The sequence below is a fragment of the Lagopus leucura genome, unplaced genomic scaffold (genome assembly GCF_019238085.1).
Source record: "Lagopus leucura isolate 7727_CA_CO unplaced genomic scaffold, USGS_WTPT01 Super-Scaffold_100008, whole genome shotgun sequence".
NCBI classification, from domain to species: domain Eukaryota; kingdom Metazoa; phylum Chordata; class Aves; order Galliformes; family Phasianidae; genus Lagopus; species Lagopus leucura.
In genome coordinates, this window is record NW_024962265.1 from 11,799,262 (window position 1) to 11,826,955 (window position 27,694).

Genomic DNA, 27,694 nt, shown 5'->3' on the forward strand with positions numbered 1-27,694 from the left:
TTTCATTTTTAAATGTGTGCAGTACATTGTGCTTTTGGTTTTTTTACTGTTATAATGCAGTCCTTGTGCATTTCCGTCCTTGTGACAGAAACTGGATCCCCTCTGCAGTATCAAAGCTTCTGCTTAAGCACACAGCACATGCAGTGACAGTGCAAAGGTTTTAGGGCATTCAGTATATTTTCACTGTGAAATGCTAAGGGATTTGCCTACACACAAAAATATTCCAGAACAACAACATGGTATATGTTGACTTTTATATATATGGTGACTTTTCTGGCATTGCCCCGTGATTTGGAGTCTGGCAATGTAAATAACTGTGAATAGCCTTCTCAATCATTAGCTTCTGAGACAGCTCAGGAACTACTATCAATTGTCACTGCTGTGTGTGATTTGTGGTACTAGTGTCACCTGAAATCTACATTAAAATTAATATTATCATAGAATCATAGAATCATAGAATCACTAAGGTTGGAAAAGACCTAAAAGATCACCCAGTCCAACCGTTCACCTATTCCCAATAGCTCCTACTAAACCATGTCCCTCAACGCAACATCCAGTCTTTCCTTGAACACCCCCAGGGTCGGTGATTCCACCACCTCCCTGGGCAGTCCATTCCAGTGCCTGACCAATTTCATTTCAGCGGGAAGGAACACCACTTCTGACAGCTCTTATGAATTAACTCTGAATGACAGGATCTTGGTAGATGTAGGAGATAGCTTACACTGAGCACAGAGATCCTCAGTTCTCACCACTTTCGAGACTCAACATCCTCACAGAGTTGTGGGCAAGAGACAGAGGGACTGAGGGCTGTAGTCCCTCTCTCAGCACTCAGCTCTTTCAGATACTGGCTGCATATATTGAAAAGGAAAACATGAGGCACAGAACACAGGCATGAATGGCCTTCTTTCTTGAGCAGTGCAGAACAGCAGTAAAAAAGCTTTATGGTGTCTGTGTTGAGGCAGAGGTTGTGACAAGTAGTGTGCTTCAATGTGAGGCAGAGGGGAGAAAATAGGATCAGGAAATAGGAATAGGAATAGGAAAATAATAAAAAAAAAAAAAAAAAAAGTATACTTCTGAGAGATAATTTGATAAGCTAAGTAAAAAGCCCTTAAATCTAGCAGAAAAAGTAAACATTTTAAAGAGGAAATGAAAACTGACAGCACTGCTTTCTGCTTGTCTGTACCTGTTTATCTACACCCATATATCCAAAGCATGCCCAGAAATGTGGAATGCGTGGCTCTGAGATGGAACTGCCTGTACTAGCACACTGCTAGAGCCCTTCCCAGCCCAACCCTGGCTCCTACCAAGGTCCCTTCTGGCAGGCCATGTCCAGTGCTGGGCAGCTTTGGTGCCTTAGTGCCCAGGGACCGCTTGCAGCACAGCTTACACGGGGCTGCTCTCTGTGTCAGGGACTGCATCTCCTGGCATGGATGAAGCCTCCTGGTAGTCCAGCCTCTTGGACATGTTCCTTATGTCCAGAACACTTTGTGAAACAAGATTTCAGATTTTTAGCCTGGCTTTACCTAGTTGGATTGATTCTGCGTGAGAAATGCCTCAACGAGCTACCCTAATTCAGTGCTGCATGGCGACAGGAAGCTCGGCAGGCATCAGCTCTATACACAGCACTGCACAGAGAAAACATCCAACTTTGCGTTAGAGAAACTGCCGATAACAGTTTATTAGGAGGAAAACTGACTTTCCCGAACAGCGCAGTTCTGCGGAGCAGCGTGAGGAGGGGAGAGTGGTTAAGCCTGTTTCACAGTTTACAGCCGACCAGCTCTGGAGCAGCTGACCTTGAACATGGCTTGCTCGAGCATCCTGATATTAACTACGACCATTGCTTTTGTGAAGAACACAGTCCCCTGGCTCCCCGCAGCCCGCGCTGCACAGCAGCTCCCCGCACCGCGACGGCGGTCGCCAGCCCCAGTCAGGGCGCTCTGCGCCTGCGCAGCGCCCGCCGGAAGCGAGCCTCCGCCCCGCCGGCTGGCGAAGATGGCGGCGTCCACGGGGCGCTTAGCGGTGCGGCGGCTCTTCCTGCCCTGGTGCACCCGCTTCGTTCGGCCGTCCGGCTCTGGGAATCGGGTAGGCGGTGGAGCGGGGATAGAGAGGGGAGTTCTGGGCGGCATCGGCGCTTCGACGGCTCTCTGCGCTGCTCGGGCCGCCGCAGTGAGGGCGGGGGGCTGTAGGCCGCGTGTCGCCGTGCACGACGGGAGTTGTAGTCTTAGCGTGGGAGCCGAGGCGCTGGAATGGCGGGAGTGTCAGCGCCCGGCTGCGTGCCTTCAGGGGCGGGGGGTGTCGGGAGGGGCTGTGTGCTTTCTGTGCGGCCCAGGAGGCTTTTGAGACCACCTGAGCAAACAAAGCCAAACCAGAGCTGGGCTTCTTCCCTTTGTTGAGGAAAAGTCTCTGGAAAGACCTCATTAAGGCCTTCCAATACTTAAAGGGTGCTTATAAACAGAAATCAATTTCCTGCAAGGGCAGACAGTGATATGTTTTAAAACTAAAACAGGGGAGATCTTGATCAGATGTAAGGAGGAAACTTTTTATTCAGAGAGCGGTGAGGCCCTTGCACAGCTGCCCATAGAGCTGTGGGTGCCCCATCCCTGCAGGCACTCAGGGCTGGGTTGGACGGGGCCCTGGGCAGCTGAGCTGTTGGGGGGCAGCCAGCCCATGGCAGGGGGTGGGGATGGGGGGGCTTTAAGGTCCCTTCCAACTCAAGACATTCTATAATTTCTTAATGATTTTTTTAATGTTAATTTCTTGTAACTTTTCTTCTGGATTAACTACAAGGTGGCAATTTCAATATCTGCCTTTATTCTGGGCAGCAGATGACTGTGACTTGCAGTCTTAGACATAGGCCCCAACATTTAGTTGAAGGGAAGCAGTTGCAATCTAATTCATTTCAGTTGCCTTAAAATGTATGAGGAGCAGTTGGAGTCGTTTGGTTTGTTCAGCCCAGAGAAAGGGAGGGGAGCTTCCTCATAAGGAGAGCGGAGGGGCAGCAGTGATCTCTGCTCTCTCTGGTGACAGTAACAGGACCCAAGGGAACAGCATGAAACTGCGACAGGAGATCCTCAAGTTGGATATGAGGAAAATGTTCTTCACTAGAGGGTGACTGGGCACTGGAGCAGGCTCAATGGGGCTGTGGTCAAGGCACAGAGCTTGCCAGAATTCAAGAAGCATCTGGACAACAGTCTCAGACATATGGTCTGATTGGTTTTTTTGAGTGGTGTTGTCTGGAGCAAGGAGTTGGACTCAGTGATCCTTGTGGGTGCCTTCCAACTTGGGATATTCTGTGATGCTTTTTTTTTTTTTCCTTCTGAGTTGGTTAATGTATTCCTGCGTGAAGTACTGACAAATAATTTTGAGAGAAAAATATTTTTTTAAATGCACGTTTTAAAGAAGGAGCCATGAACTTACATTTAAGTTCAGGAATACATTTTAGGAAAAGCATTCCAGGATAGGATAGGACTAAAGCCCTCAGTATGGAAGAGAAATGGACCTGTTGGAGCGTGCCAGGAGGATGGTCATAAAAATGATCCCAGAGTTGGAACATCTCCCCTACGAGAACAGCCTGAGAGCTGGAGCTGTTCAGCCTGGAGCAGAGAATGCTCTGTGAGACCTGAGAGTGGTCTTTCAGTATCTAAGGAGGGGCCGTAAGAAAGAAGGGAGCAGACTCCTTTAGCAGGGTCTGTGGTGATAGGACAAGGGACAATGGTTTCAGACTAAGAGGGAGATTAAGACTGAATGTAAGGAAGCAGTTTTTAACAGTAAGGGTGGTGAGGCACTGGAACAGGTTGCCCGGAGAGGTGGTGGATGCCCTGTCCTTGGAGACACCCAATGGCTGGATGGGACTCTGAGCACCTGATCTAGCTGTAGGTCTCCCTGCTCGCTGCAGGGGAGCTGGACCAGATGGCCTTTAAGGACCCCTTCCAACTGAAACGAATCTGTGGTATAGCTTACAATCTAAGTATGACTGATGTCTTTTTCTTACAGTGCGTACATGTGGGAAGAGGCAGATTCAGAGCTGCTCAGGCAGCAACAGAAGTAGTCTTAAATGTTCCTGAGACTCGTGTGAGTCCTCTGGAGAATGGCTTGCAGGTAGCTTCTGAAGACTCTGGGCTTTCAACATGCACAGTAGGTAACCTGTAAAGGGGATGTTTTTTCATAACTTCCTGTTTTTTTCTTTATGGAACTTTGTTGGGGTCTATAAATGCTTATTAGCAATTGTTCTTAAAAGGAGCAGAGAAATAGGATTCATAAGGCTTTTGCAAGTGTTTTGTAATGAGAATTTTGCGAAGATCTTTTTTTCTTTCTGGTTCACTTAAAGAAAAAGCAATTTAAAAGTAGGTCTTAAAAATCTTAAGTGTAGTTCATAGAGGAAAAACAGCAAAGTTGCATTATTGATTGATTAAATTATTATCCCCATTGAGGTTGGACTTTGGATTGATGCTGGAAGCCGATATGAAAATGAGAAGAACAATGGAACTGCTCACTTTCTTGAGCATATGGCTTTCAAGGTGAGTATGAGTACTGGCTTAAAATTTACAACAAATTTCTAAGTTAGTTATCTTTAGAGATCAGTGATAGGAACTTAGAATTGTCTAAAAACAGTTTACAAATCAGGGGGATTTGATTTTGGTTCCACATAGCAAAGCCAAATTTTTAGTCCTGTGTAGCTGATACAGAACTACAGGTTTGTACCAGGTCTACTTTTAACTTGGTCTTTGCTTTGTAAAATGTTCTTAGAAGACACAAAACCCAACTTTTCATTTTAATTTGTGAGCATAGTGGGATTTAGATCTTCCTAAATATTGGATAGATTAGTATGCCAATATTCATTTCAGAAGACTTTCTCTTCACCTTGACTTTGGCAGACAAGCGGTATTAATAGTCAGCAAGTGGATTCAAAGGTTCAGTTTCACTTCCTTATTGTTTTGTTTCAGGGTACAAAAAAGAGATCTCAGTTAGACCTTGAACTGGAGATTGAGAACATGGGAGCTCATCTGAATGCGTATACATCAAGGGAACAAACAGTGTATTATGCAAAGGCTTTTTCAAAAGATTTACCAAGAGGTAACTGCTTTTGTTAATCTGAAAAGCAGCAAAGAGTAAAACAAACATCCAGCTCCTGGTGAAGCATGAGAATGATTCTTTTACTGCCTGACAATCCCTTCTTTCTTGGGCAAAAAGTACTTTATTAAGCCTATAGGAATGTGGGAAGGGTTGTTGTGGCAGAAGCGATGTTGATACTACAAGTGTTTCTGCTGGACTTGCCCTTGGAAGTGCCTTTTGAGCTTGTACATTTTTAAAATTTTTCAAGTTCCAAACAGCAGCTCTTATGAGTGAATGTTGGGCCACCCCTGCTTTGAGCTGAGTTTTACGTTTGGAACCAGATTTTTCTGGTAGTCTGAAAATTCAGTTTCCATTCCCATCTCTGTTTTCAATTAGCTGTGGAAATCCTCGCTGACATAATCCAGAACAGCACCCTGGGAGAAGCGGAGATTGAGCGTGAGCGAGGAGTTATACTCCGAGAGATGCAAGAGGTTGAGACCAATTTACAGGAAGTTGTCTTTGATTACCTTCATGCCACAGCCTATCAGAAAACAGCCCTCGGAAGGACAATTTTAGGACCCACTGAAAACATCAAGTATGTCCAAGTTTGTGGCCATCTTCAACTGTGGGGTAACTTTTCTATATTTAAAAGATTCCTGTGAAAATGCAGGGAATGACTTTAGTTTAAATGTTGGCCTTGGAAGATACATGAAATTGCACTGAATGTGATTGTAAGAACTTCCCTGTTGCCCCTTTATGCAGTCATAAAAGTGTACGTGAACTTCACGTGTCTATTGCACACCTCCCTTATGTGCCATTATTTTTGTTATTTGTTAAAAGATGCAAACTTGGAAGTGCTCCTTTTTCCCACCAGTCAGGTGTTAGGCACTGCTGTAAATAAACCTGCATTTACACTGCTCTTTTCTGCACTTGTTTACAGCAGTGCAGATGAGGAGATCACCAAACGTGCTATCGTAAAACTGACATGAGATCATTGGTGGATCCTGGCTCCACCTGACTGAGATCAACATGGAGTAGAGTTGTAATTCTTACTCCTTATCAGGAAGCTGTATGAACTCTGAAAGACAAAATATATGAAGCTCCTATTTCCTCTTAATTGTAGCTTTTTGCTCTGTATGCTGGCAGAACTTATAATTACTTTGATACTGTATCATTTTGTACTCTTATTTCTTCATCTTGTCATAAACTTTACTGACATGGTAGTGATGATTCCTTGACTGTTGCAGATCCATAAACCGTAATGACTTGGTGGAGTACATAACAACACATTACAAAGGACCCAGAATAGTCCTGGCTGCTGCTGGAGGTTGGTATGAGTTATTACTCACCCTGGATCGTGTGAAACTGTACTTAAAACCGTGGTCATTTAAGTTCCTGGGAACAACACGGTGAATTGCCTGTTGTTCAGTAGGTCCCAGATGCTCATTGTTAGCCCTGCCTGTTCAGTTTGTGCCTCTGTAGCCTTTGGACTTCTGTTCCCTTTTTCCCTCAAGTAAAATTCCAGAAACATTCTTAAATCAATATGGAGAATTGAATTGGAGGGTGAGGTCATTGTTCTATGCGAGCTTGAAAAGAAGGGCCTGGGAGGAGGAGGTCATTGTGAAAAGGGAGTAGCAAAAAAAAACAAGAGAAAAAATGTTTAGGCTTGAAATTGAGAGCGGTTTGATTTGGAATATGATTGTGATTTTATGCTGAGTAACAGTGCTGTGAGCAATCTGAAAGTGTGGGATTAGAGGGCGGAACCTTACTGCTTGCTAAAGCAATTTAAATGAAGTGTTTGCAGAGTAGCATTACAGAGTTTGTGAAAAAACTTTGTTCAGGGGTCTGTCACGACGAGCTACTTGACCTAGCAAAATGCCATTTTGGTAATTTGCCATCTGCTCCAGAAGGAGGACTGCCACCCCTTCCACCATGCAGCTTCACAGGCAGTGAGGTAAGCTGCTGGTGGCTTTTTGAGCTGCCCTTTATCCCTTTATTTATTATTTATATATATTATATCGTAATATATATAATATTATTATAATATAATATAATATAAATTTTATATATATATTATATATTTTATATATTATATTATATATTATATTATATATATATATATATATTTATTATTATTGGAGCACAACTGACACATGCAGATGAGAGCTCAGTTGTTTTGCACGCAATGACAGCAACAGGGGTAGCAACAGGGGTACGTAGTTTCCAAAACAGCACTCACTTACCAACTTCTTTTTGGCAAGCCTTGCTGCCACTGCTTTCTCTGCCCCATTGATTCCTGGAAGAATACTTCCCTTACTCCTGCTGCTGCTTTCCTTTTGTTCCCCTGCCTTCACCATTGGAACATGTTCTCTTGTTGGGGATATGGAGGCATGTGTGTTACATTCCAACTGTATTCAGATACTGAAAAGTCATTCTCTTTCCTTCCTGCTCTTTCTAAAAAACAATTTGTGGTGCCCTCTGTGTGTAGGTGGGAAAGTGTTACAAAATGTCCAGAGTGCAACTAGTTAAGGCTGATGTAAAATGTAACTTTGTGCCCTTTAATTTTTGGTTCCGAGTGCCTGCTTTGGGATGCTGGTGTAGCGAAGATGTCTGTGTATGAATGCTGAACTTGTCAAGCACGTTACCACGTGCAGGTTGTACTACATCTGCTTTCATGTGCTCCCACAGATCCGTATAAGAGATGACAAGATGCCCCTGGCGCACATTGCCATCGCTGTAGAAGCAGCTGGCTGGTCTGACCCAGATACCATTCCTCTTATGGTAGCAAACACTCTGATAGGTAACTGGGATCGTTCCTTTGGAGGAGGAGTGGTAAGTGGACCTGCAAGCACCCTGCTTGTAATGAGGCTGGTGAGACTTGCCTGATGGGGTTCTGCCAGCACAGGTGGATTTGAGCATATCTGAGGGTGTTACTGTTACTTCATGATATTATTTCTGAAGGTCCTTCATTAAAGCAGGATAAGGGAAACCCAGCTGGAAGTCAAAGAGGGTTTGTTGCCCAAGATCTATGAGAATCTTAGGAAGTGGTTCTAGATCACTAAAATAGAGGTGATTTGAGGCCTGCCAGTCAATAGAAGAATGGTTCATCCTTACACATTATCAGAATGTGTGGGTATTGCCAGCTGTTCCTTTCTTGAACCTGTGTAGCTTTATGATTTTGGCTTAAAATCTGGGCTGTTATTTGGAAGTGTGAGGTTACATACAAGGGAAGAAACTGTGACAATGAAGAGCTGCTAGTGGACTACGTAGCCTCTGCTGGACCCTCTGATACCATTGCATGTTCTGTCATGATAGAAATGAAAACAGCACTAACAAGCCTTCAGAAAATTCATGAAATGTGTTTTCTCTTGCCTCAGCAGAATTTATCCAGTAAACTTGCTCAGATTGCCTGCCATGGTAACCTGTGTCATAGTTTCCAGTCCTTCAACACCTGCTACACTGACACAGGGCTGTGGGGGCTCTATATGGTCTGTGAGCCATCGACTGTACAGGACATGGTGCATTTTGTTCAGAGAGAATGGTAAGCAAACTACTGTTTGTCTAAAAAAACATTGTTGTGGACAAATATACTTTACTTTAGAAAAAAAAAAAAGGAATTCTCTGAAGAGAATATTTCTATTTCTCTGCTTTGGCTTGCCTGGGAAAAACAACTGTATCTGGTTCTGAACTTCAGTGCATGAGATGCACATTCCCAGCAGCCAGTTTCTGGCACTTTTACTTAGGATGAACACTTCTGGGCTTAGGTTTCTTTTTCTCCCCCGGAAGAATAAGTGTGAACTGTAGTTAGTAGCAGTGCTTTTACAAGGAAGATAATGGCAATGATTTTCTTTCTGACTTTCATGTGAGAACAGATATGAAATGTATGTCAGACTTTTTAGAATGCTGCTAAGCCAGCGTGCAGTGCCATGAACTGCATGTTTGACAACTGAAAGAGTAAATATTCAGCATAATGAATGGACAGTTACCTTTAAATACTGTCACTAGTTAATGATTCTGCAGTTACTGTCCCATGTGACACACCAGGTATTAGAGTACATAGGAGAGTGATGTGAAAAGTAGCTGAGCTGTTATATACAGAATCTTGAAACCTGGGACTATAGATAATTTTGTTCATCTAAAACCTTGTATCTAAATTGAAAACATGATCATAGGTGCAATTCTAATGCTTGAACTGAAGATGTAATTAGAGATAGACATGTTATTTACGGGCTTGAAGTGGATGAATTTGAAAGAAAACAAAATAAGTTTTTTTTCCATCGTGTAGCACTTACTTATTTACCATTATTCTGAGATCTCTGTAAATAGCTCATAGGTAAAAACATCATTGCTTTAGCTGTCTGTATGCTGCAGCTTAACACCAGAGAAGCTGTGAGCCCTTCTTGTGCTGAAGTAATGGGTTAAGAGTACTGCATCCTTCTGTCCTTCTAATAGTCTTCTCTATGCAGTGTGATGTAGGTACACTGTTTGCTATCTTACCAAAAGCCAGGAAGTAATGGATTGCCTTCTGGGCTAATTACCTCTAATTGCTTGGCTCCTGGTAGCTTACCAGCAGCCATTCTCAAACTGGCAAGTATGGACCACACGTGGCTCAACGCGTTCACTTAATGAAAGGAAACAGCTCATCTAAGGAGAAAAGCTTGATCTTAGGCTGAATACTGGTATGCTTCCAAAACCTTTCCTACTTTTATCATGCTGCTTCTGCATATCCTGTGGCTTGTTTTCATATCAAGTTCTCTTATCAGCACGGCCTATAGAAGAGATGGGTAGATTGGTAGAAGAGCTTGGGTAGATTGCCTGCAGTAAGGAGGCACACAGCCCTCTTGCACGCCTCAGGTCAGCTTTAAGTAATGCTTTTGGATCTAAACTATTTTTCAGGATAAGACTTTGTACAAGTGTCACAGAAAATGAAGTAGCTCGAGCAAAAAATCTTCTGAAGACAAATATGCTGCTGCAACTTGATGGTGAGACTTAGAGGTTTTGTTTGTTTGTTGTTTTTTTTTAAACTTTCCTGCATTTGTATGCTGATAAACTGAAGCTTATTTTCTCCTGGTTTAGGCTCCACCCCAATCTGTGAAGACATCGGAAGACAAATGCTGTGCTATAAGCGCAGAATTCCAATTCCAGAACTTGAGGCAAGGATTGAAGTAAGTACCACCCCTGTTGTAAATTTTTAATTAGGCCCCTACTGCAGTAATTAAGTTTCTTAATTGTTATAGGAAGTACAGTACAGAGGTTAGACTTTTTATCAGAAAGTTTTAACTGTTTTGCTGCCTTTTCCTCTGGGCTGCTAATAACTTTTTGGCCAGGGTTGGTAATGAAGATGTCTCTCTAATTATTTTAGGCTATTGATGCCCAGACTATTAGAGAAGTGTGCACAAAGTACATCTATGATAAGCATCCTGCAGTTGCTGCCCTGGGTATGTTGCCAGGTTCCCCTATTGTAACCCCCTCTACAGCTTTCCTTAACAGTTCAGAATGTGTCATCTCATGGTCAACTTTCTTTAAATTCCAGGTCCAATTGAACAACTTCCAGAGTATAACAAGATCTGCAGTGGGATGTATTGGCTTCGTGAGTAGTGGATGATAAGAACTTCCAGTATGTTTGTGCTTCAAAAGAAAAAAAGAATTAAGAGGCTACCACTATCTCCTTCTTATAGCTTTTGAGCTGGGAGAAAGGCATTTGAAAAGATTAAAACTCAAACTCCAACTGTAGTCCTGCGTATTTGTATACTTAAGGAAGTAATGAAAAAATGTGTAGTATTTGCATTTTTATTATAAAACAAAGATTGTCAGTAAAAGTCATTTCTTGACTTTAGTAGCATTCATCACTTGTTCTTGAGCAGCTTTCTTTGCCTTGACCATTTCAACGAGTTCCTGGAGAGTTGGGAAAAAAACAAAGCACACAACTTATTGAAATGTACAGCTTGACTTTGCAGGCAACCTGAAACACTCTGCTAGGGCTGCATTAAAAAAGAGGTGACCAGCAGGGAGACTGAGGTGATTGTCCCCCCTCTACTTGGCTCTTGTGAGGCCCCATCTGCAGTACTGCGTCCAGGCCTGGGGCCCCCAGTACAGGAAGGACATGGAACTCGTGGAGTGGGTGCAGAGGAGGCACTGAGATGATCAGAGGGCTGGAGCAGCTCTGCTGTGAGGAAAGGGAAAGGTGGAGGGAACTGGGATTGTTTAGCTTGGAGAATAAGTGGCTGTTTACGAGGGTGGATAGTGATAGGAGAAGGGGAAATGGTTTTAAACTGAGATAGGGAAAGTTTAGGTTAGATACTAGGAGGAAGTTTTCCCACACAGAGGGTGGTGACGCACTGTAACAGGTTGCCCAAGGAGGCTGTGGATGCCCCATCCCTGGAGGCATTCAAGACCAGGCTGGATGTGGCTCTGGGCAGCCTGGTCTGGTGGTTGGTGACCCTGCACACAGCAGGGGGTTGAAACTGGATGATCATTGTGGTCCTTTTCAACCCAGGCCATTTTACGATAGTGAGCAATCTGGACAGTTTAATACTATAACGCAATTTATCCTAGAAAGAACCCAACCACAACTGACATGGTGTTGAAGGTCAATGCTCATACACTTCTCTTGTAGTATAACACAAAATAAAAAAAAAAAAAAGGGGGGGGCTATGGATAGGACTTCACAATCTCTAATAACTTGTCACATTTAAGACAAGTTTCAAGAGGCAGACTCTTCTTCCCAGCTCCCACCTTCACTGCTTGCAGGGAAAGAAAACCTAGTCCTTACTGCTCTCTGGGGGCCAAATTACAAAAAAGATTATTCTCTCTAAAGCTCCATCTTGTGCTAGCTTGCTATTGTCAGGTGCAGTGCTTGGGAGGGAGGGCAACAGTAAACACAATAGATTCTAATGAGACCTAGACTACAGGGTAAGAAAACTTTACCTTATATCGCTTCATGCAGTCTTTTTTTGACCGGCCTGGGACAGCTGCTGCTATTTTCTCCCATCTTTCAGGAGTATTTACTGGGTAAGTCTTCAATGCTTGCTCTAAAAGCTTTTGTTCTTCTGTAGTCCAAGGGGATGAATCTAAAGGCGATCCTGTTTTCAAATGCAAAAGTGACAAAAAAAAAAGTTTAGTAACAAACTTTTGAGATAAGCATAATCCATTAAAAAAGTCATAGATTTTAAATCCTTGCACTACTGGCCGAGTGGCATGTGTGATCTTTGAATACAGCACAGAATCTTTGGAAGGTATAAGATAAGCAGGTGTTTGATAACCATAGCTGTCCTGTGAAATCACATCCTTAGGGCAGCGATGTTGCTTTTCCTTTGTTTTTCACTAAGGGAAGAGTCTGTTGCAAGACCCTGGAAGGTTTGATTGGAGGTGTTTGGGCTTTAGCAGGAAACCAAAGCTTAGCTGTAGGATCATCCTATATTTCAAGACAACCCCTCATGCCTACTGTTTCCTGAAAAGGAGGAGCAGATGATCTCAAAATCAGATTTAATCTGTTGCCTCACAAAGAAGCATTTCAAACTGTCACTGTTCAGTTAGCTTTGGTTTGTACTAAGCGTATGAGAAATTATCAGATAGATCTAGTAACTGAGCTTGTATCACCTTCTTACTAAAGTTTCTCTGTAAACAAGTCTGAAGTTAATATACTAAGATGCATAGAGGAGACAGCTTTGCAAGAAGGGCTCTCTTTTCACCATTACCTTCAAATCGTTCAGAGGGAGCAGCGCTGTCCATCTGAGGCACCACCCCATGTTCCTTTTTAAATTTGTCAAATGCTTTCTTGTTGATATCATCTTTTTGATGAGGGTCTATGAGAAATGGAATAGTTACTGCAACAAAGCTGAAGCCAGCTATAATAGTAAAAACACTGTAGCAGATATCTTAACAGGCACAGAATAGCAAAAAATAAAAGCCCCAGTTCATGCTTTCTTTATGACGATGGCAAAGAGGTTGGTACATAAAAATACTGTTCAGGGCCCAATACATTTTGCTCCAACTCCTATTTCACTTTATGCTGCTGAAATAAATACCTCCTCCACATAAACTTAAGCCTGAAAGTGCTGCTTCAGTGTGATTGAAAGGGATTGTCTTGTGCAAGGACTGCAGCAGATCTCCTGCCTTACCCAGACTACCTGTGTCGCAGGGGCAGTCAGGAACACAGGCAGTCTCCAGCCTCCTTATATAGATACATGGCACAGAGAAACAACTGTAATGCTGTTTTTTTGTTTGTTTGTTTTTTTCTTTCCTCCCCCCCTCCCCTATAGTAGCACATTCTGCTTTTTGTTGAGAACATAATCCAGAGCCTTTTCTCAGTATCCCAGCTCCTAGAGCCTACAAAAGCCATGTTAATTTAGCTGTCTGACTGGTGTTGAATCCCACAGTTAGGTGGACAGTTCCTCTCACTCAAAGCATAAGAATAGGGCCTAGACATTTACAGGTGCATTGAGTTAGATTAAAAGAATTTCAGGGATTCACTCGTGAGGTAAAGACTTAATGTGATAGCTATTAGGATGGAAATACTGCATCACAGAAATGCTCCTCTAAGTTTTCCACCTGAGCTATGTTTCTGTTTGGGACATACAGCATTTTCTCCCAACAGACACACTGTGCTGTTTGAAGATCAAGCAGTACAGAAACGTGCAGAGGATCTTAGTACAAAAATAAGCAAATACAGTTACCAAGCTTCTGGAGGCTCTTTGCTTTATTGATGACATCTTTTGCTGTTCGTTTTATTCCAGTGATAGAGTGCAAGTTCATGTAGTTGGCAATAACTTCCCACCTAAACCAAGGACAGAAAAGGGAAAAACAGCACATAATGTAGTTGCTTATATTTGTACAAGCTACAATCAAGCTTCTGTATGCAGCTGTACATATACCAACTCCTAAGTTAAATTTATTAGTACTTAAACACATGAAAACTCTCAGTAACTAATATGGAAAGTTTTTAGTTACTAAATACTATGTTTCTGTTAAGAATTCAGTCAGCTTGTGCAAAGTTCTTGGCTTCTCAGACATGAAAGGCATGGGGGTAGAATGTAGGTGTGGAAGTGCAAAACTAGTCCTTGAGACTGCTCGGCTGCTGCTTACCTGAATTCCCTAAACAACTCCAATATAAAATACTGCACTGCCACTGAAATGGCAGCGACGTTATTAACACTTCTTCCTACGCCCCTTGGAAGTGGGCTTAAACACCAGATAAAGGAGATTCAGCAGGAGAGAGCTGGAACAACCCAGCCCCTGAATTATCCACAGTGCATCTTAGAAAACGGAAGGGAAGATTTGCACCTGATCAGACAGGAGCATCACAGATCAAGGCCTATCAAAGCTCTTGCTGCTCTTGACTGCTGCGACGCAGTGCAGAAACAAATGCTGGTGCCATATCTATCACTATCCTAAGTAAGAAAGCTTGGGTTTTGTTTTTTTTTGGTTTAAAGTAGGCATCCAAATGTGGTAATAGAGGCTTCAAATCTCTGAATCCTAAGTGAAAGAAGGTATTTTAATCCTGAGAAAGATAAGGATTTAAGGCATAAGGAAGTGATCACCTGGGATTTCTGTCAATCCCAGCCTTTCCTTTTTTTCCAGCTCTCTCCCAAAGAGAGAAGAGGTACTTAGCACTTTCTATGTGTTTTCCTCCTAACATGTAGAAGAAAAACAGCAACACATTCATTGTGGAACTACTGCAAGTAGCTTACACGCTTGTGTTCCCATGCAGCTGGATCACAGTCACTGTTTCAGTTTTGTTCTGGGCTTTAATGACTGGTGCCTGTCATGAGCCATATGCAAACATGGAGCAGGGCACAATCTTGCTGATGGACTGAGGTCCAGTTAAGTGAAATAAATAGGCCCAGAAGTAATTCCAGACACATTTACAGCACAGTATTAACAGAAGAAAAACCAGAGGCTGTTCAACAGTCAAGGAAAACAAGGAAATTTAAAGAGTCCTACTGACATATTTAGGACAGTCGGAAAACAAATTGTATTATGCTTGTTATTTACTTAAAGTTATTAGTTAGCTTTTTAACTACGAAGTACCTTGAATTAGTCCCTGCTGGGAAGAGGTTCACTGCTTTAATTAATAACTGTAAATCATCTTCTGGCCAGTTTTTGCTCCCACCTCCGCCACCTGTTGTTGACTTTTCTGAACTCTTTGTTGCTTGGCGCATACGAGCCTCTGCCTCTTCTTTCTCTCGCCTTATTTGCTCATTTATTTCTTCTATCTGAGGGGTTGTAAATGAGCATGTTCATTTTAAAGAAAGAAACATTATATGTTGCTACAAACCCCCCCTCTCTAGAATTGCTTTGAGCCTTGAACTTTGCTTAGTTTCTGTTCTGCACATGATGCATGAAGAAACAGAGCTCATCTGATTCTGCATTATTTCCCTCCATCACGTGCACAAATGTAGCCATCCCAGATTAGCAGCTACAGTAGAAGTCCATCCCAAGTTCACTACGAAACGCAAGGATTAAGGCAAGATTTCTGAATGGAATGGGAATATCCATGCTAACATCTGACACCAAGAGGCAGATCCACAGAAGGATTAAGAACCTAAACTTGTTAGTAGGGACAGTCCAACATCCATTCTGAGTACAGTAATTCCCAAAGCTAAATTAGCATTGACTGCAACAACACAGACTTCAGCTACTCACTGTTTACTCAGGCTTAGGTGGCCACATATACAGTTTGTTAGCAAGCAGAACTGAATTTATCCATCACACAGCCTTGTGAACTGTAATCACATCTTGAGACAGCAGTTAAATACCATTCATGTATCTACTTCTGCCTAGATAACTGGATGTACAGTGCAGTCCTGATAACATTAAAACACTACATGCTTACACCTGTTGGAAGGATGCTCACTGTCTCTTAATTAAGTCTTCCTGGCAAAAGGAAAACTACTTTAGATAATTTTTATTAAAGCAGAACAGCTTTAAAGAAGGACAGAAAGGTCAATATCCTATTTTGGAACACTCTCCTGGATACTGAGAAACTGGATTAAATCATACGGAATGCAAGAGGGATTTCAGTCTTAATTTTTCAGTTGTCTCATGAGAAAACCTAACCCTGGGATGGGGGCAGATGATCTTCTCCATCAGGAAATAAAGTTCACAGATGTTACTCAAAAGCAGATGAGAGAAAGCATCTTATTCTCTCTGCAAGACATGGGTTCAGCCTTGTTACTCCAAATGGATTTGCTTTCCTGGCAAATTGAAGCAGATCCTTGTGGAGGTTCATGAATCTTGAGCACAAGCTTTTCCTATACTTTGGCATCCAACCCACTGGCCCTTCCATGTGTCTACAGCATATTAAACCTTCTGTGGATCCAGTCCCGGGTCATGGATAGTAGAGGCAGGATTTTGTAAAAGAATTGACTGCTCTCATTCCCCTCCTAGGGGATATATAATTACCTGTTTTACTACAGCTGCCTTTCCTCCTTCCCTTGTTGTGGATGTAAGTGCTTCATTCAAGCACTGCAGACTAAAAATAAATGATTAAGTTACAATGTGTCGCTAGTAGAAAGGTGGATGTCAAAACCAGCAGGAATAGGAGTAAGAAAACTTACCTTGCTAGCTCAAGACGATCACAAAGCTTTTCCACCTCCTCCATCATTTTAACACAATCTGCCTCATTATCAGAAAAGTAATTCCAGTTCTGGAAGCAGAAATACATGTTCTGCAAAGTTCTTGAATTTTATTGTTCTGACCCTTCAGACAAAATCTTAACACACAGCATTCTTCAGTCCCTGCTGTGCTTCGGCCTGTTCGGTCAGCCTCACTCAGAACTGCACACTAAGTACGCACTGGAGCATTTTGCTGCTCAGCAAACCCACTTTCCAAACCCATCTCTGACCACAAGAACAAGCGCATGATAAGCTCTGATCTAAGCAAACATAATAATTTCACTCACACAACCTGTATTTCACTATGGTAACACTGAAGTACCTTGCACGTTGTTCTCAATTTTTGCCTTTCCTTCTTGATTGCTTTTTTCTGTATCTCTTTTTCCTTCTTTGCTACTAATGCTTGTTGCCTAACTTCTTCTTCCTCTTTTTCTTTTGCTAACCGTGCTGCTTCTAATTCTGCTTGTCTTTGCTGCAATCAAAAAAAAAAAAACCAACAACCAACAACATAAAACAAACACACAAAAATATACACAAAGCAAGTCATGCTGTTATAAGGTCATTCAATATTAAAATCCGCAGTTTCCATATTTTGGAGCTCAGCAACACTTCAGTGTTGTCTTTGAAAGCACTTTTTAGTAACCTACAATTCCCAAGCCTTTCATTCTGAATACTGTTTCCAGAGACATATTTTCCAAGCTGCTACTATTAATCAAGTAGGTAATATTACCTCAAAGTGTTTCACAGCAAGCAACTTCTTGTGGACCATACCCATGAAGTGCATAGAGCTGCTTGCTTTATGTTAGAGGAAGGCAGGTCACAGAAATCAGTGACTGCCTTTAAGACAGAGGGAGTGTATGCAATAACAAAACCCAATTCTGTAAGTTTTTCATTTCAGATCCATGCTCCTTATTTTCATCTCTTTCTCAGAAGGCTGTCAGCCTTTACTGCCTGTTATGCTGGGATCAAGGACAATGCATCTGTAAAGCCCAATGTAACTTTAACAGTAACCTTCTGACCCATCTAGAAGCTGAAGCCTCTAGACCAGGTGTGAACGAACCAGGCTTTTTCAACAAAATAAACTAAGTGGTTAACTTACTTTTTCTCTTGCCTCTTGTTCTTTTCGTTTTGCTTCTACCTTTGCTTTCTTCTCTGCTTCTTTCTTTGCCTTTTCTTCCTCCTTAAACTTTTTTATCCTGGGATCACAGCTATATGCATTGTCTGGCAGAGGAAAGGACACGTCACGTACAAAAGAAAAACAGAGCTTTTCTGCTGTTAGTTAACAAATCTCTTTTACAAGAGCAGTTTGTATGCTCACCAACAAGTATCCTAATTCTGTTCATCTCCTCTTTTTTTCTCAGTGCTCTGGCGGCCCTATTCTGCTTTTCAATCCATCTTCTTTCATCTCGACTGCAAAGGGAGAGCGTAGTTAGTTCAGCACTAATGCACAACACAGAGTCTGTAACTTTCAGAAATTCAGCAACAAACTATTTCAGAGTTGCCCCACACGGATGCTTTTTCATGAATACTTCAACAACAAGCTTCAGAAAAAGAACTTCCATGCCCCAAGATGGTGTCCCAAGTGCTAAGTGCTGAAACAATCAAACCAACCTGCCGAACACCTGGCAAAACAGGCGTCTCACCTCTCATTACAGGGAATGGCATCATGGACTCTATTTCCAAAATACATCCATTTGCTGACCTAACATTAAGCTCGAGCAAAACAACTGAAATGCTAGTATAGAGTTTAATTAAAGGGCAGCGGTATGATTAATGCCAATTATCACCATTTCACAGAAAATAGGCTGTGTCAAGTAAACGTGTGTGTACAGAACTCTTTCTATGAATTACTCATCCATACAGCCAAAGGCAGATAAATATCCCTTGGAACAAAGGAAACAATTCCCCTAAGAGTAGAGAAGTCAGTAACAGACTGAAGGATTAGAACAGATGTGCAACACAACCTCTGCCAAGAAAGAATCACAAAAAGAACAGGAAGCCAAAATGTGCTTAAGTACAGCATGCTATGAATTGTTGGTCTAAACATTTTTAAAGCAGACACTGAATGACTGGAATTAAGTACAATACAGGGCTATGCAATTAATTCAAGAACTTTCCAATAAGAAGCCTAGAAAATAATTTATCAAAAATACAGCTGGTATAGAATTGATTACAGTGCCTTCACAGAACCTTCACAGGAGAAGAGAACAATGAGATCAGAAAGAGAAAAAACAAATTAAGTGCAGAAAAAGGCATAAAAGAAACAGATGTCCAGCTAGAGCCTAAGTATGGCACCAGTGTTAGACACAGAACTGGCTAATTGCTGCAGCTGGCTACAAAACTGGTTTCTGTTCAGACTTGGAACAGGAGGTTTATGTAATTATGGAGATACAGGAGTGACTGAGTGAAAGGTTGTGTCCTGTGAAATACAGGTCAGACTAAATGATTCAGTGCTTTATTTTACTTTAAATGTTCTGTGTTTATAAGAATAGAATTAGAATGTATTTTCCAACAGCAACACGGTCTGCATAATTCAGCTACTATCACTATACCAAGAAGTATGCAATTTTTATGAACATCAAGCCATCAAAAATAATTCTTCTATATTCCAGAAAGCATTGCTTGTCCCAGCATAGTTTAACACGGAGTTGGATAAAGAAACAGTATCTGCTTACTCATCTACTCTGTTTTGGGTCCGGTTCAACTTTTCAGGCAGGTTAAGAATAACAAGCCTGAACTTCAGTGAACACACTGGAGATGCTTTTAAACTTTTATTTTTCCCCCAACCAAAACAAATTCAAAGTCCGATAGAAGCACCCCAAGAACTCTTCAATCTCACAACTGAAAAACCAAACCAAAACAAAACCCCAAATCCCACAGTCCAGTTCAATTCCTCAGCTGACTACTGAGCTGGGAGAGCAGAACCCTATCTCAGCTCAGCAGCCTTTTCTCCTGTTTTTATAGTCTGAATACAGCAAGACTTTTCAACTTGTCCTTAGTCTGTCACTCTCCTACCAAATTTCTTTTTACTTACATACCATTCTGCTTTTTCTTTTTCTTCTTCATCTAAATAAGAAAACTCTCTCCAGGAATCAAAATTATACCTAAATTGAATTAAAAAAAAAAAAAAAAAAAAAAAAAAAGAATTAATTTTAAAAATATAGAATAAAACAGCAAAACTATTAGAAATAAAGAATGTTCTTCAAAATCAGGTTTTTTTGGTAGGCACTTACACAGCTTTTACAATTTATAAGGTATCATTTATAATTACATTGCATCTACAGAGATACCACTGCGTTAAGTCAATGCTATTGAAACTAAAAATTCCTATTTCTGCAGGACCATCAACTTCACAGTCTAAGCTCCCAGTACAGGCAGTGGAGATGTACAGCAGCGTTAAGAGAGAAATCATTTAATCTTAATCTAATATGCAGGCATCCATATTTAGCAGATGAGCCAAGCCGTAAGCTCTGTGACTTTCTCAGACTAATCAGACTCTCTTTAATGAGGGGAACTTAAATACCTGCTGGACACCTCCACTGAAAACACAAGTGAAACAAACCTCCCCTCTTACTGTGTGGGACAGCTCAGTTTGCAGCCACCCTGGCCAAGCGCTGTCCAAAATCCCTCTGCAACTGTAAATTTACAACGTGGGTGTTCTAGCTAGAATAAATCTAGCATGGTTTATGGAAGACACCAAATAGCTGTGAAGCAATGTCATGACCTTACACAGCCAGAACAGACCACAGGGCAACAATCTACATACAAACTGGTCTGCAAACCCTTTATATTGCACACCTTGAACACTGTGAAGAGCAGCTGAGGTCATCATCTAACTTACCAAAATGAATAGAATGCATCTACCTCTTCAAATGAAGAGTTCATGTCCCCAAGTTTAGGAACATTTTTCTTATTTGACCACCTGAAAATCAATGGAAATGTTCAAGAAGTAATATATATGCAATCTTGTTTCATAAAATGACATGCTTTAAGTACAAATCAAAATGCCACAAGTGAGTTCCTTCCCACCACACAAATGGATCATGAGGAAAAAGGAAGAAATCATGATTGTCTGCTCCAGATTGTGCCTTGTTTGGGGAACTCTCCCAGAAAAGCAGCCTCCTGCTTCCCAGGTTTGGCACAAATAGAAGCAGATCTGATGGAGCACAAACTACCAACACTAGTAACAGGGCCTCAATTCTCCACACACATCCTCCTGGTAGAAAAGCTTACAGAGAACAAAAGGTGCTCTGTGAGTAACTCAGCTCTGTGGTAGCCTACAACAACTTTCCCATGTTTTCTAACAGAGTACAAGAGAATAACGCATGCTCTGCCTACATTCAATTTCTTTCCTACAAGGAGGGAACTATTCCATGGGCTCCAGAGTTTGTTATTCCATGACAGAGAATCCATATCCCAATGGAGAAGGGATCATCTGACAGCCACAAAACCAGATCTGAATCTTGGGATTGCTTACTAAGACACTTAATAAATCTACCTAAAATAAGCAGTAGGTCACTCAGAATGCCTCATATAATAAAACACTTTTTCATATTAAAAAAATAAGTTAAACTGAGTTTAGACTTGTGACAGCCTTAATACAAAGTTAATTGGCAAGCATGAATCAAACGCAGGAAAAGTCACACACCTTACAAGAGAGAATCACCAAATAGTGACATTTACGTATATCTTCTCTCCTAACCAGCTAAATTGTGAATGTAACTATTGTTAATGTCTCATCCTCATAAGAATATCATAAAAAAAGGAATTTTTAGTCAGTAACACACACGAACTTGGCACAGTTAATTACTTTAAGATGAAGCAAAGTATTGTACAAACAGGACAGTATGTAATATGGAACCAAGAAGAGTCTTGTCTTTTTTAAGAAAATCTCATGGGTCAAACCCCGTCACTGGTATGGCACTGGAGATTATTTTAAAAAGAAATCATTGAGAATGCTCTCAATTCTCATTGAGAATTCTCACTGAGAATTTTAATTGTGTTAATTTGACGAGAAAACAATTCCCAGCATCCCTTAAAAATTGCACCTGCTAATAACAATGCCAGAAGAGTTTGCAAATACTCTGTTGCACTTCAAAAGCAATAGGACGTGGCTTACCTGGCATTTCTTTCAAAAACTGGTGAAAAAACTTCAAAGAAGTTTTCTTTTGCTTCACTTTTGGAAGGTACAGAGTTATCAAAAGTAGGATCTATGCTGTTGAACGCTCGTCGTTTCACAGGGTCAGACAGTATCTCATAAGCTGAAACAAGTGACCAGACATCAAACATGAGACTGAGAGGAGCTCTCCTGGCAAAGTGGGAATGCTAACAGAAAAGGCTCTACATGTTTAAAAAGGTGCACCCAGATTTGTGTTTGATTTTCTACAGCCAGAAATTTAATTATTTTGGTGGCATCTCAACTCTCAATTGTATTGCTGGCAATTCCTGTTTAACTAAGCAGGAAGAAAATGTCTACGAAAAACAACATATTTAACTATTAAAATGTAACAAATTAATTATATTTTAAAAAATCACAGAGCACTCAATTCAGCTGTCACTGATAGCTTGGGAATGACATCTTCAGGCTTTTATTTTGCAACAAATCCTTGCAGACAAATTAACAAAGTCTTCTAAGTCCTCCAGTTGGAGAACAGCACATTACAACTTTATAACCTGGAAATTACACTCTGCAGCTCCAGTAAACTGTTTGTTTTTTTTTTTTTTTTCCTCAAGGAAGCATGGAATTTGTCTGTCAGATCTACAATACCTATTATTTTTCATTAGAAGTAGAAATCCAAGAAAATCAAATTCATATTGCAATTATTAGTGGGCTTCTCTGACTGCTTCCCTGTAGAGAGAATGCCACACTGTAAAGGTCACATATTGCAAGTGACAAGCTGGAGACCTTGATGCTTTGTGGTTCTGTAAACTGAGGAAGGAATGAATGCAAGGAAACAACAATAAGCTGCTGCGTGCCAATCTTCCCTTGCCCCCAGGGACTCTGCCAGTACTCTATATGACATCAGTTGTCTTCTGCATTACAAGATGGGAGCTTCAACAACCCTCAGACCATTTCCCTAGTGCCACCTGTAGCTGAGTTCAGGAAATATGCTGTATCTCACATCTGACAGTTTGCAACACTGAACAAATGGACAGAACATTTCTTGGGCTAATCAGGCAGCAGCAGAACTTCGTATTCAATTCTATATTGCCTGAAGATCTCACTTTCCATTTGAAGCTGGTTTTCCCAACAGCTGAATACAGGCAAGTAAATAATTAGAACAGGTGGAAAATAGGTTTCCCTACTAATTTTCAGATATTAGGATTTTTTTTTCCTGTTTCAAATTGAAACAAAGTCACAACTATTCTGGTATTTGTTAACATAATCTCAAAAAAGTCTGGTTTCAGTCAATTCAATTCAATTGTCTGAGTTGGAAGGGACCTTTAAAAGTCATCTAGCCCAACCCCCTGCAGCGAACAGGGACACCTACTGCTAGATCAGGTTGCTCACAGCTCCACCCAGTCTGGTCTCAAATGGCTCTATGGTGGGCCACCCACCACCTCTCTGGGCAATCTGTTCTGGTGCTTCATTACCCTTATTGTAAAAAAGATTTTCACCCAGTATCCAGTCTAAATCTCCTCTCTTTTAGTTTGAATCAATTTCCCCCTGTCCTATCACAACAGACCCTGTTAAAGAGCCTGTCTCCTTTGTTATAGCCCCAACCACACAATCATTGTTCATTTTTGAAAAGATGTAGCTTAGCTCTATAGAAGACTGTAAACATCATTAGCTCGTCTAACATAACATTTCCTAACATTTTAACAAGCAAGAACAAGTCGCTTGGAAGGATTAGAAGATGCTCTCCCCTACCCTTACTGATTGAAAACATTTGTTTAAAAATAAAAGCACTACCAGAAGCATAAGTCTGGCTATACCTAAACTAATCTCTAAGTTTCTGCCATTAGCCAGCAAGAGCATTCTAGGTCACTGCAGGCAGGAATGAAATGTCATTGAGTGCACTTGGTCATCTGTGGGCAAAAGCGAGCGTCTGAGAAAACCGATATCCCAGCTGAAATCAACAGACACTGTTGGCACACTAAGAGCATTAGAATTCTGACTTTTTCTACTGCAGTTGGTGTCCTGCAGGAATTCTTTTACAGTGTTTCATTTATTCTAGGCGTGTGGCAACCTCTAGTGGTTCACCCTTGCATACACTGTTGTAAGAGTTCACAATAAGTTTTGCATTGTCACCAAGGGGCAAAGGTCGGTCAGCTGTATTTCCATACTGCCTCCACCCAAAGAGAAGTTACATTTCAGTGATGGCTGCTGATAAAGAAGTTTGCCAAAACAGAAGAGAACGTCTTTGGCTTTGTACAGTTCTTTAAAAGTAGCAACAGAGACAAATCTCATAAAGGAGGTCAATGACTTACCTTTAGTTATGCACGTAAAATAATCATTATCACCTTCTCCTATTTGCTCTCCTGCAGCTTTTCGCTTGTCTGGATGATGTTTCAAAACCATGGATTTATCTGGCAAGTAGATGCATAACATTCAGAAATGTTTCAGCACAAACACACACGCACACATACACACACACGTCTTTCTGGTCAAGTTCTCTACTCAGGCCTTAAATCCTGAGAGATAACTTATGGTTATCTTTAGAATGTCATCTGAAGTTGTTATCAAGGCTGTCTTAGAGCTCTACAATCATCAGGAGAGAGATGCCCCAGTTCTTGCTCAAGAACATTAGTGAGGCCAGGTGTTGCTCTATGCAGTACTAACACAGGACCCACAGTGGCACTGCTAAGAAGTCCAACATATGGCCATGTACCAACTGCAACATAATTTTCTGTACAAGTCAATAACTTGCTACATGTGCTGCCCAAGCCAGTTCCAAACACAAGGTAATGTGACCAAGCTGTAAGTGAAGAATGATTTCTATTTTTGTGCTGTCTGTGACCACACAGTTGCTCGCCATGGCTTTGCTGGTAGGCGACAGGCTGGCACATTGCCTTAGCTCAGTCAAGTGAGCCCAAAGGAAACCTACCCACTTGCGAGTAACTTAGCCTTCACCTGTGGTTTAACTGAGGACAGTGATTCTACTCATACAGAGACAGCTTTTTTATGTAACAGTTTGCAAGATAAATTCACAAAGCTGTTGGCTTATTTCATAGAGAATTTAACAGTCAATTTCAATCTTCAAACAAATATTTGCAGTCAGCTCTTGGCCACATTGCTTTCTAGAAATAAAAGTTCTGAAGCCTGACATGTTTCTTGGTGTGTAAATACCATAAAATACCCTTGATAACCCTTGTGCACTTGTGAACCTTCACATTTCATGATTTCAGACACAGGCCCATGCTACCATTAAGCAGCACACTGCACTTCCTAGTGCTATTGTTTGCTTATCTGAAACACCAAGGGAATGCAACCTTACAGAACACATCCTTAACGGCTTGATAATATCCCCAGCACTCAGCAACAGGAGCTCTACACTTACCACACAGCAAAATGACCAAAGAAGAGCACAAGTGAACTTCTCAGAGGTCCGAATTACTTTTAGTACAATATTTAAATGCATGAAAATTTAACAGTTATCACTCTGTTCCCACGAAAGCCTGAGCCTACCACTTGGGAAGATAACAGCAGTATCTATGCTTCTTAAACATTCAGTAGCATTAACGTGGCAGTTAACAATTGTAAGGGGGCTTGAAGGTAACAATTTGTTGAAACAGGCAGGGCCAGACATATTTCTCAACCTTTCACTGAGCTTGACTGCAGACTCCAAAATGCAAAAATATAAATTTACAGCCTGTGTTGGGATTTGTTTGCCTGCTTGTTTTTTGTTGCTGCAGTTTGTTTGTTCTTAACCAAAAATCTTGAGATAAGAGAACAAGATGTGAACTCAGTGGAATCTTCCATTTCACTCGCTTTGGGCCTGTGGATTTCAGAACTGTGAAGTGAAACTACAGGCTGGTAAGCAATTGGAATCAAAGAGCAGGTCTGTAAAAATAGTAAAAAACTTCTTTGTGACATGTTTGAACTTGTATGTAGAAAACAGAGCTGTACTTCTGAAAGAAGAGTATGCTTATGAGGGAAAGATACTTACGAGCTGCTTTGATTTGTTTCTGAGTAGCCCTATATCGTATATTTCCTAGCCCAAGAACTGCATAATGGTCTTGATTCTGAGGAACAAAGAACAAAGAGCTCTAGTAAACACTGACATATGTGATCTAAGAAGCCACAACACATGTAAAGCAACATCTTTAATAAAGCACATCTTTAAAACAAAAGGCAGGATTCTTCTCTCTCACAATAAACATTCGAAAAAGCCCATAGGAACAATTTTTTAGAGGTTGCTAAAGAAACTCCAGTACCTCAACCCAAATAGTATTTAAGTATTGGATTGGATCCTAGTAAGTTTGATTGAATTGCTGTGTCAATACTAAGCAAAACTCCAGAATATAGAAGACTAAGCCCTCACCCCATGCAGTTTTGAGTTTGTCCTCAACTGATTACGCATGGAAAACACAAAACCAGTCAAGTCAAATGCTGACAGACACAGAAAGATTCAGACTGGGGTAAGGAGGGGCGGCTGGGAGTGGCAGGTAAATTTGTCAGGAGATTTCCAGCAAAAAAAAAAACCAACACACACAAACAAACCACAAACCAAAACAGCAGTGTCACTGCCAACAGAATACCTTCCAGTCCTTGGGATCAAGTGTTTTGAGCATAGGAAATTCTTCAAGTTGCAATTCCTCATCCCCCGATTCTTCAGAAAGTTCCTTTTCATCTTCTAGCTCCTGGAAAGAGGCAGAAACATTTATGTTTCTCCTCTTAATAAATGCTTCAAACCATCTTCCCACAGGTTCCACTTGACAGAGCACTGATGCTATAAGCAAAAACACAAAAGCAACTTCACCTTCTGTGGCTTACTTTTTTGTTGTTGATGTTAAAGTACCATCAAAGTACTACATGACACAAAGCTGCAGATTGCCAAGTTACAGAATCATAAAGAGGGCTGGGTCGGAAGGGAACTCAAAGACCATCGAGTTCCAACCCCCTTGCTGCAGGTAGGGCTGGTACCCACCGAATCAGGCACCACACCAGGTACCAGCTCAGGCTCCGCTGTCAGACGGTGCCAGTGCCTCACCACCCAATCCGTGAAAAATTTCCCCTTAACCTCTATGCCCAATCTCCCATCTGATCGTTTCACACAGTTCCCCCTCGTCCTAACACTATCTGTCCGCGTAAGAAGTTTTTGTCCCATCCTGCTTCTAAGGTCACACAAGGGAAGGCTGGAGGAGCTCTTCGGAGCCTTCTCTCCTCCACACCAACTCCCGCAGGCTGTCTTCAGGAGACGTGCCGCAGCCCTCTGAGCATCCCGCGGCCCCCCTCTGCACGCAGCCCCACATCTCCCCGTGCTGGGATGCCGGGAGCCCCAGGCTCGGCCGCAGAGCGCCCGGTCAGCCGCGCCAAGCTGTAAGGACGGCGGGCGCTCCGTCCCACAGACCCGGCGGCGTTCTCGAACCCCGAGCAGCGCCGCCGCTCCCAGCTAACAGCCGTTACGCGGCTCGGCTCTCCCAGGCACCGCTGCCGCTCCCTCCCCAGCGGCCGCACCTGTTGCAGCCGCCTCACGCGCAAACCCCGAGGAAAGCCCCGAGCGCTCGGCACGCGAATCCCCCCCGCTGGGTTCTAAAGCCCAACTTCTGCGCTTCCGCGGGCGGCCGCTTCGAGACCGCCCCTCTCGGCCCCCGCTTCGCCCAGGAGCCCAGCGCCGCGCGGGACGGCCGCCCTTCCCCCACCTACCGGCCGTCAGCGCCCCGGTGACCGCCGTCAGCTGCCCCTCGTGCGCCCCGCGCAGCATGGCGGCTCGGCGGGAGCGCGCGCCGAGCCTCGACCGCGGAAGCCGCCGGCCTGGCCTCGCCGGTTGCCGGGAGCCGGCGCGTGGAGGAGCCCAGGGAGCGCTTCCGGGTCAGCGGCGGCGCGAGGGATCCGCGGGGCCGCGAGGGGGGAAGCGGGGCTC

At 42.3% G+C, this 27,694-nt stretch overlaps 2 protein-coding genes across 8 annotated transcripts; one reads left to right on the forward strand and one right to left on the reverse strand.

The window, feature by feature from the left end:
- The first annotated feature begins 1,970 nt into the window (after positions 1-1,970).
- Positions 1,971-10,780, forward strand: PMPCB (peptidase, mitochondrial processing subunit beta). 3 transcript variants are annotated; one of them, XM_042872425.1, is made up of 13 exons: positions 1,971-2,082; positions 3,994-4,134; positions 4,431-4,517; positions 4,944-5,073; positions 5,449-5,647; positions 6,300-6,379; positions 6,894-7,006; positions 7,741-7,884; positions 8,430-8,593; positions 9,949-10,034; positions 10,129-10,217; positions 10,415-10,490; positions 10,586-10,780. In XM_042872425.1, the coding sequence occupies exons 1-13, from the start codon at positions 1,993-1,995 to the stop codon at positions 10,648-10,650; spliced, it is 1,464 nt and encodes a 487-aa protein (XP_042728359.1). In that variant the 5' UTR covers positions 1,971-1,992; the 3' UTR covers positions 10,651-10,780. The 3 variants fall into 3 exon arrangements, with proteins under 3 accessions (XP_042728359.1, XP_042728360.1, XP_042728362.1); XM_042872426.1 differs by having other exon boundaries at positions 8,433-8,593; XM_042872428.1 differs by having other exon boundaries at positions 3,994-4,098.
- A 48-nt stretch (positions 10,781-10,828) lies between these two features.
- Positions 10,829-27,551, reverse strand: DNAJC2 (DnaJ heat shock protein family (Hsp40) member C2). Of its 5 annotated transcripts, none has more exons than XM_042872420.1 (17): positions 27,478-27,551; positions 26,370-26,560; positions 25,778-25,853; positions 24,099-24,197; positions 21,787-21,928; positions 20,509-20,589; positions 19,706-19,771; positions 17,986-18,077; positions 17,767-17,888; positions 16,990-17,139; positions 16,611-16,699; positions 16,456-16,525; positions 15,082-15,266; positions 13,728-13,828; positions 12,750-12,857; positions 11,980-12,134; positions 10,829-10,947 (listed from the first exon to the last, which is right to left on the reverse strand). In XM_042872420.1, the coding sequence occupies exons 1-17, from the start codon at positions 27,533-27,535 to the stop codon at positions 10,873-10,875; spliced, it is 1,860 nt and encodes a 619-aa protein (XP_042728354.1). In that variant the 5' UTR covers positions 27,536-27,551; the 3' UTR covers positions 10,829-10,872. The 5 variants fall into 5 exon arrangements, with proteins under 5 accessions (XP_042728354.1, XP_042728357.1, XP_042728356.1 ...); XM_042872423.1 differs by having other exon boundaries at positions 26,370-26,471; positions 27,478-27,545; XM_042872422.1 differs by lacking the exon at positions 27,478-27,551 and adding an exon at positions 27,289-27,369.
- Between the last annotated feature and the right edge of the window lie 143 nt (positions 27,552-27,694).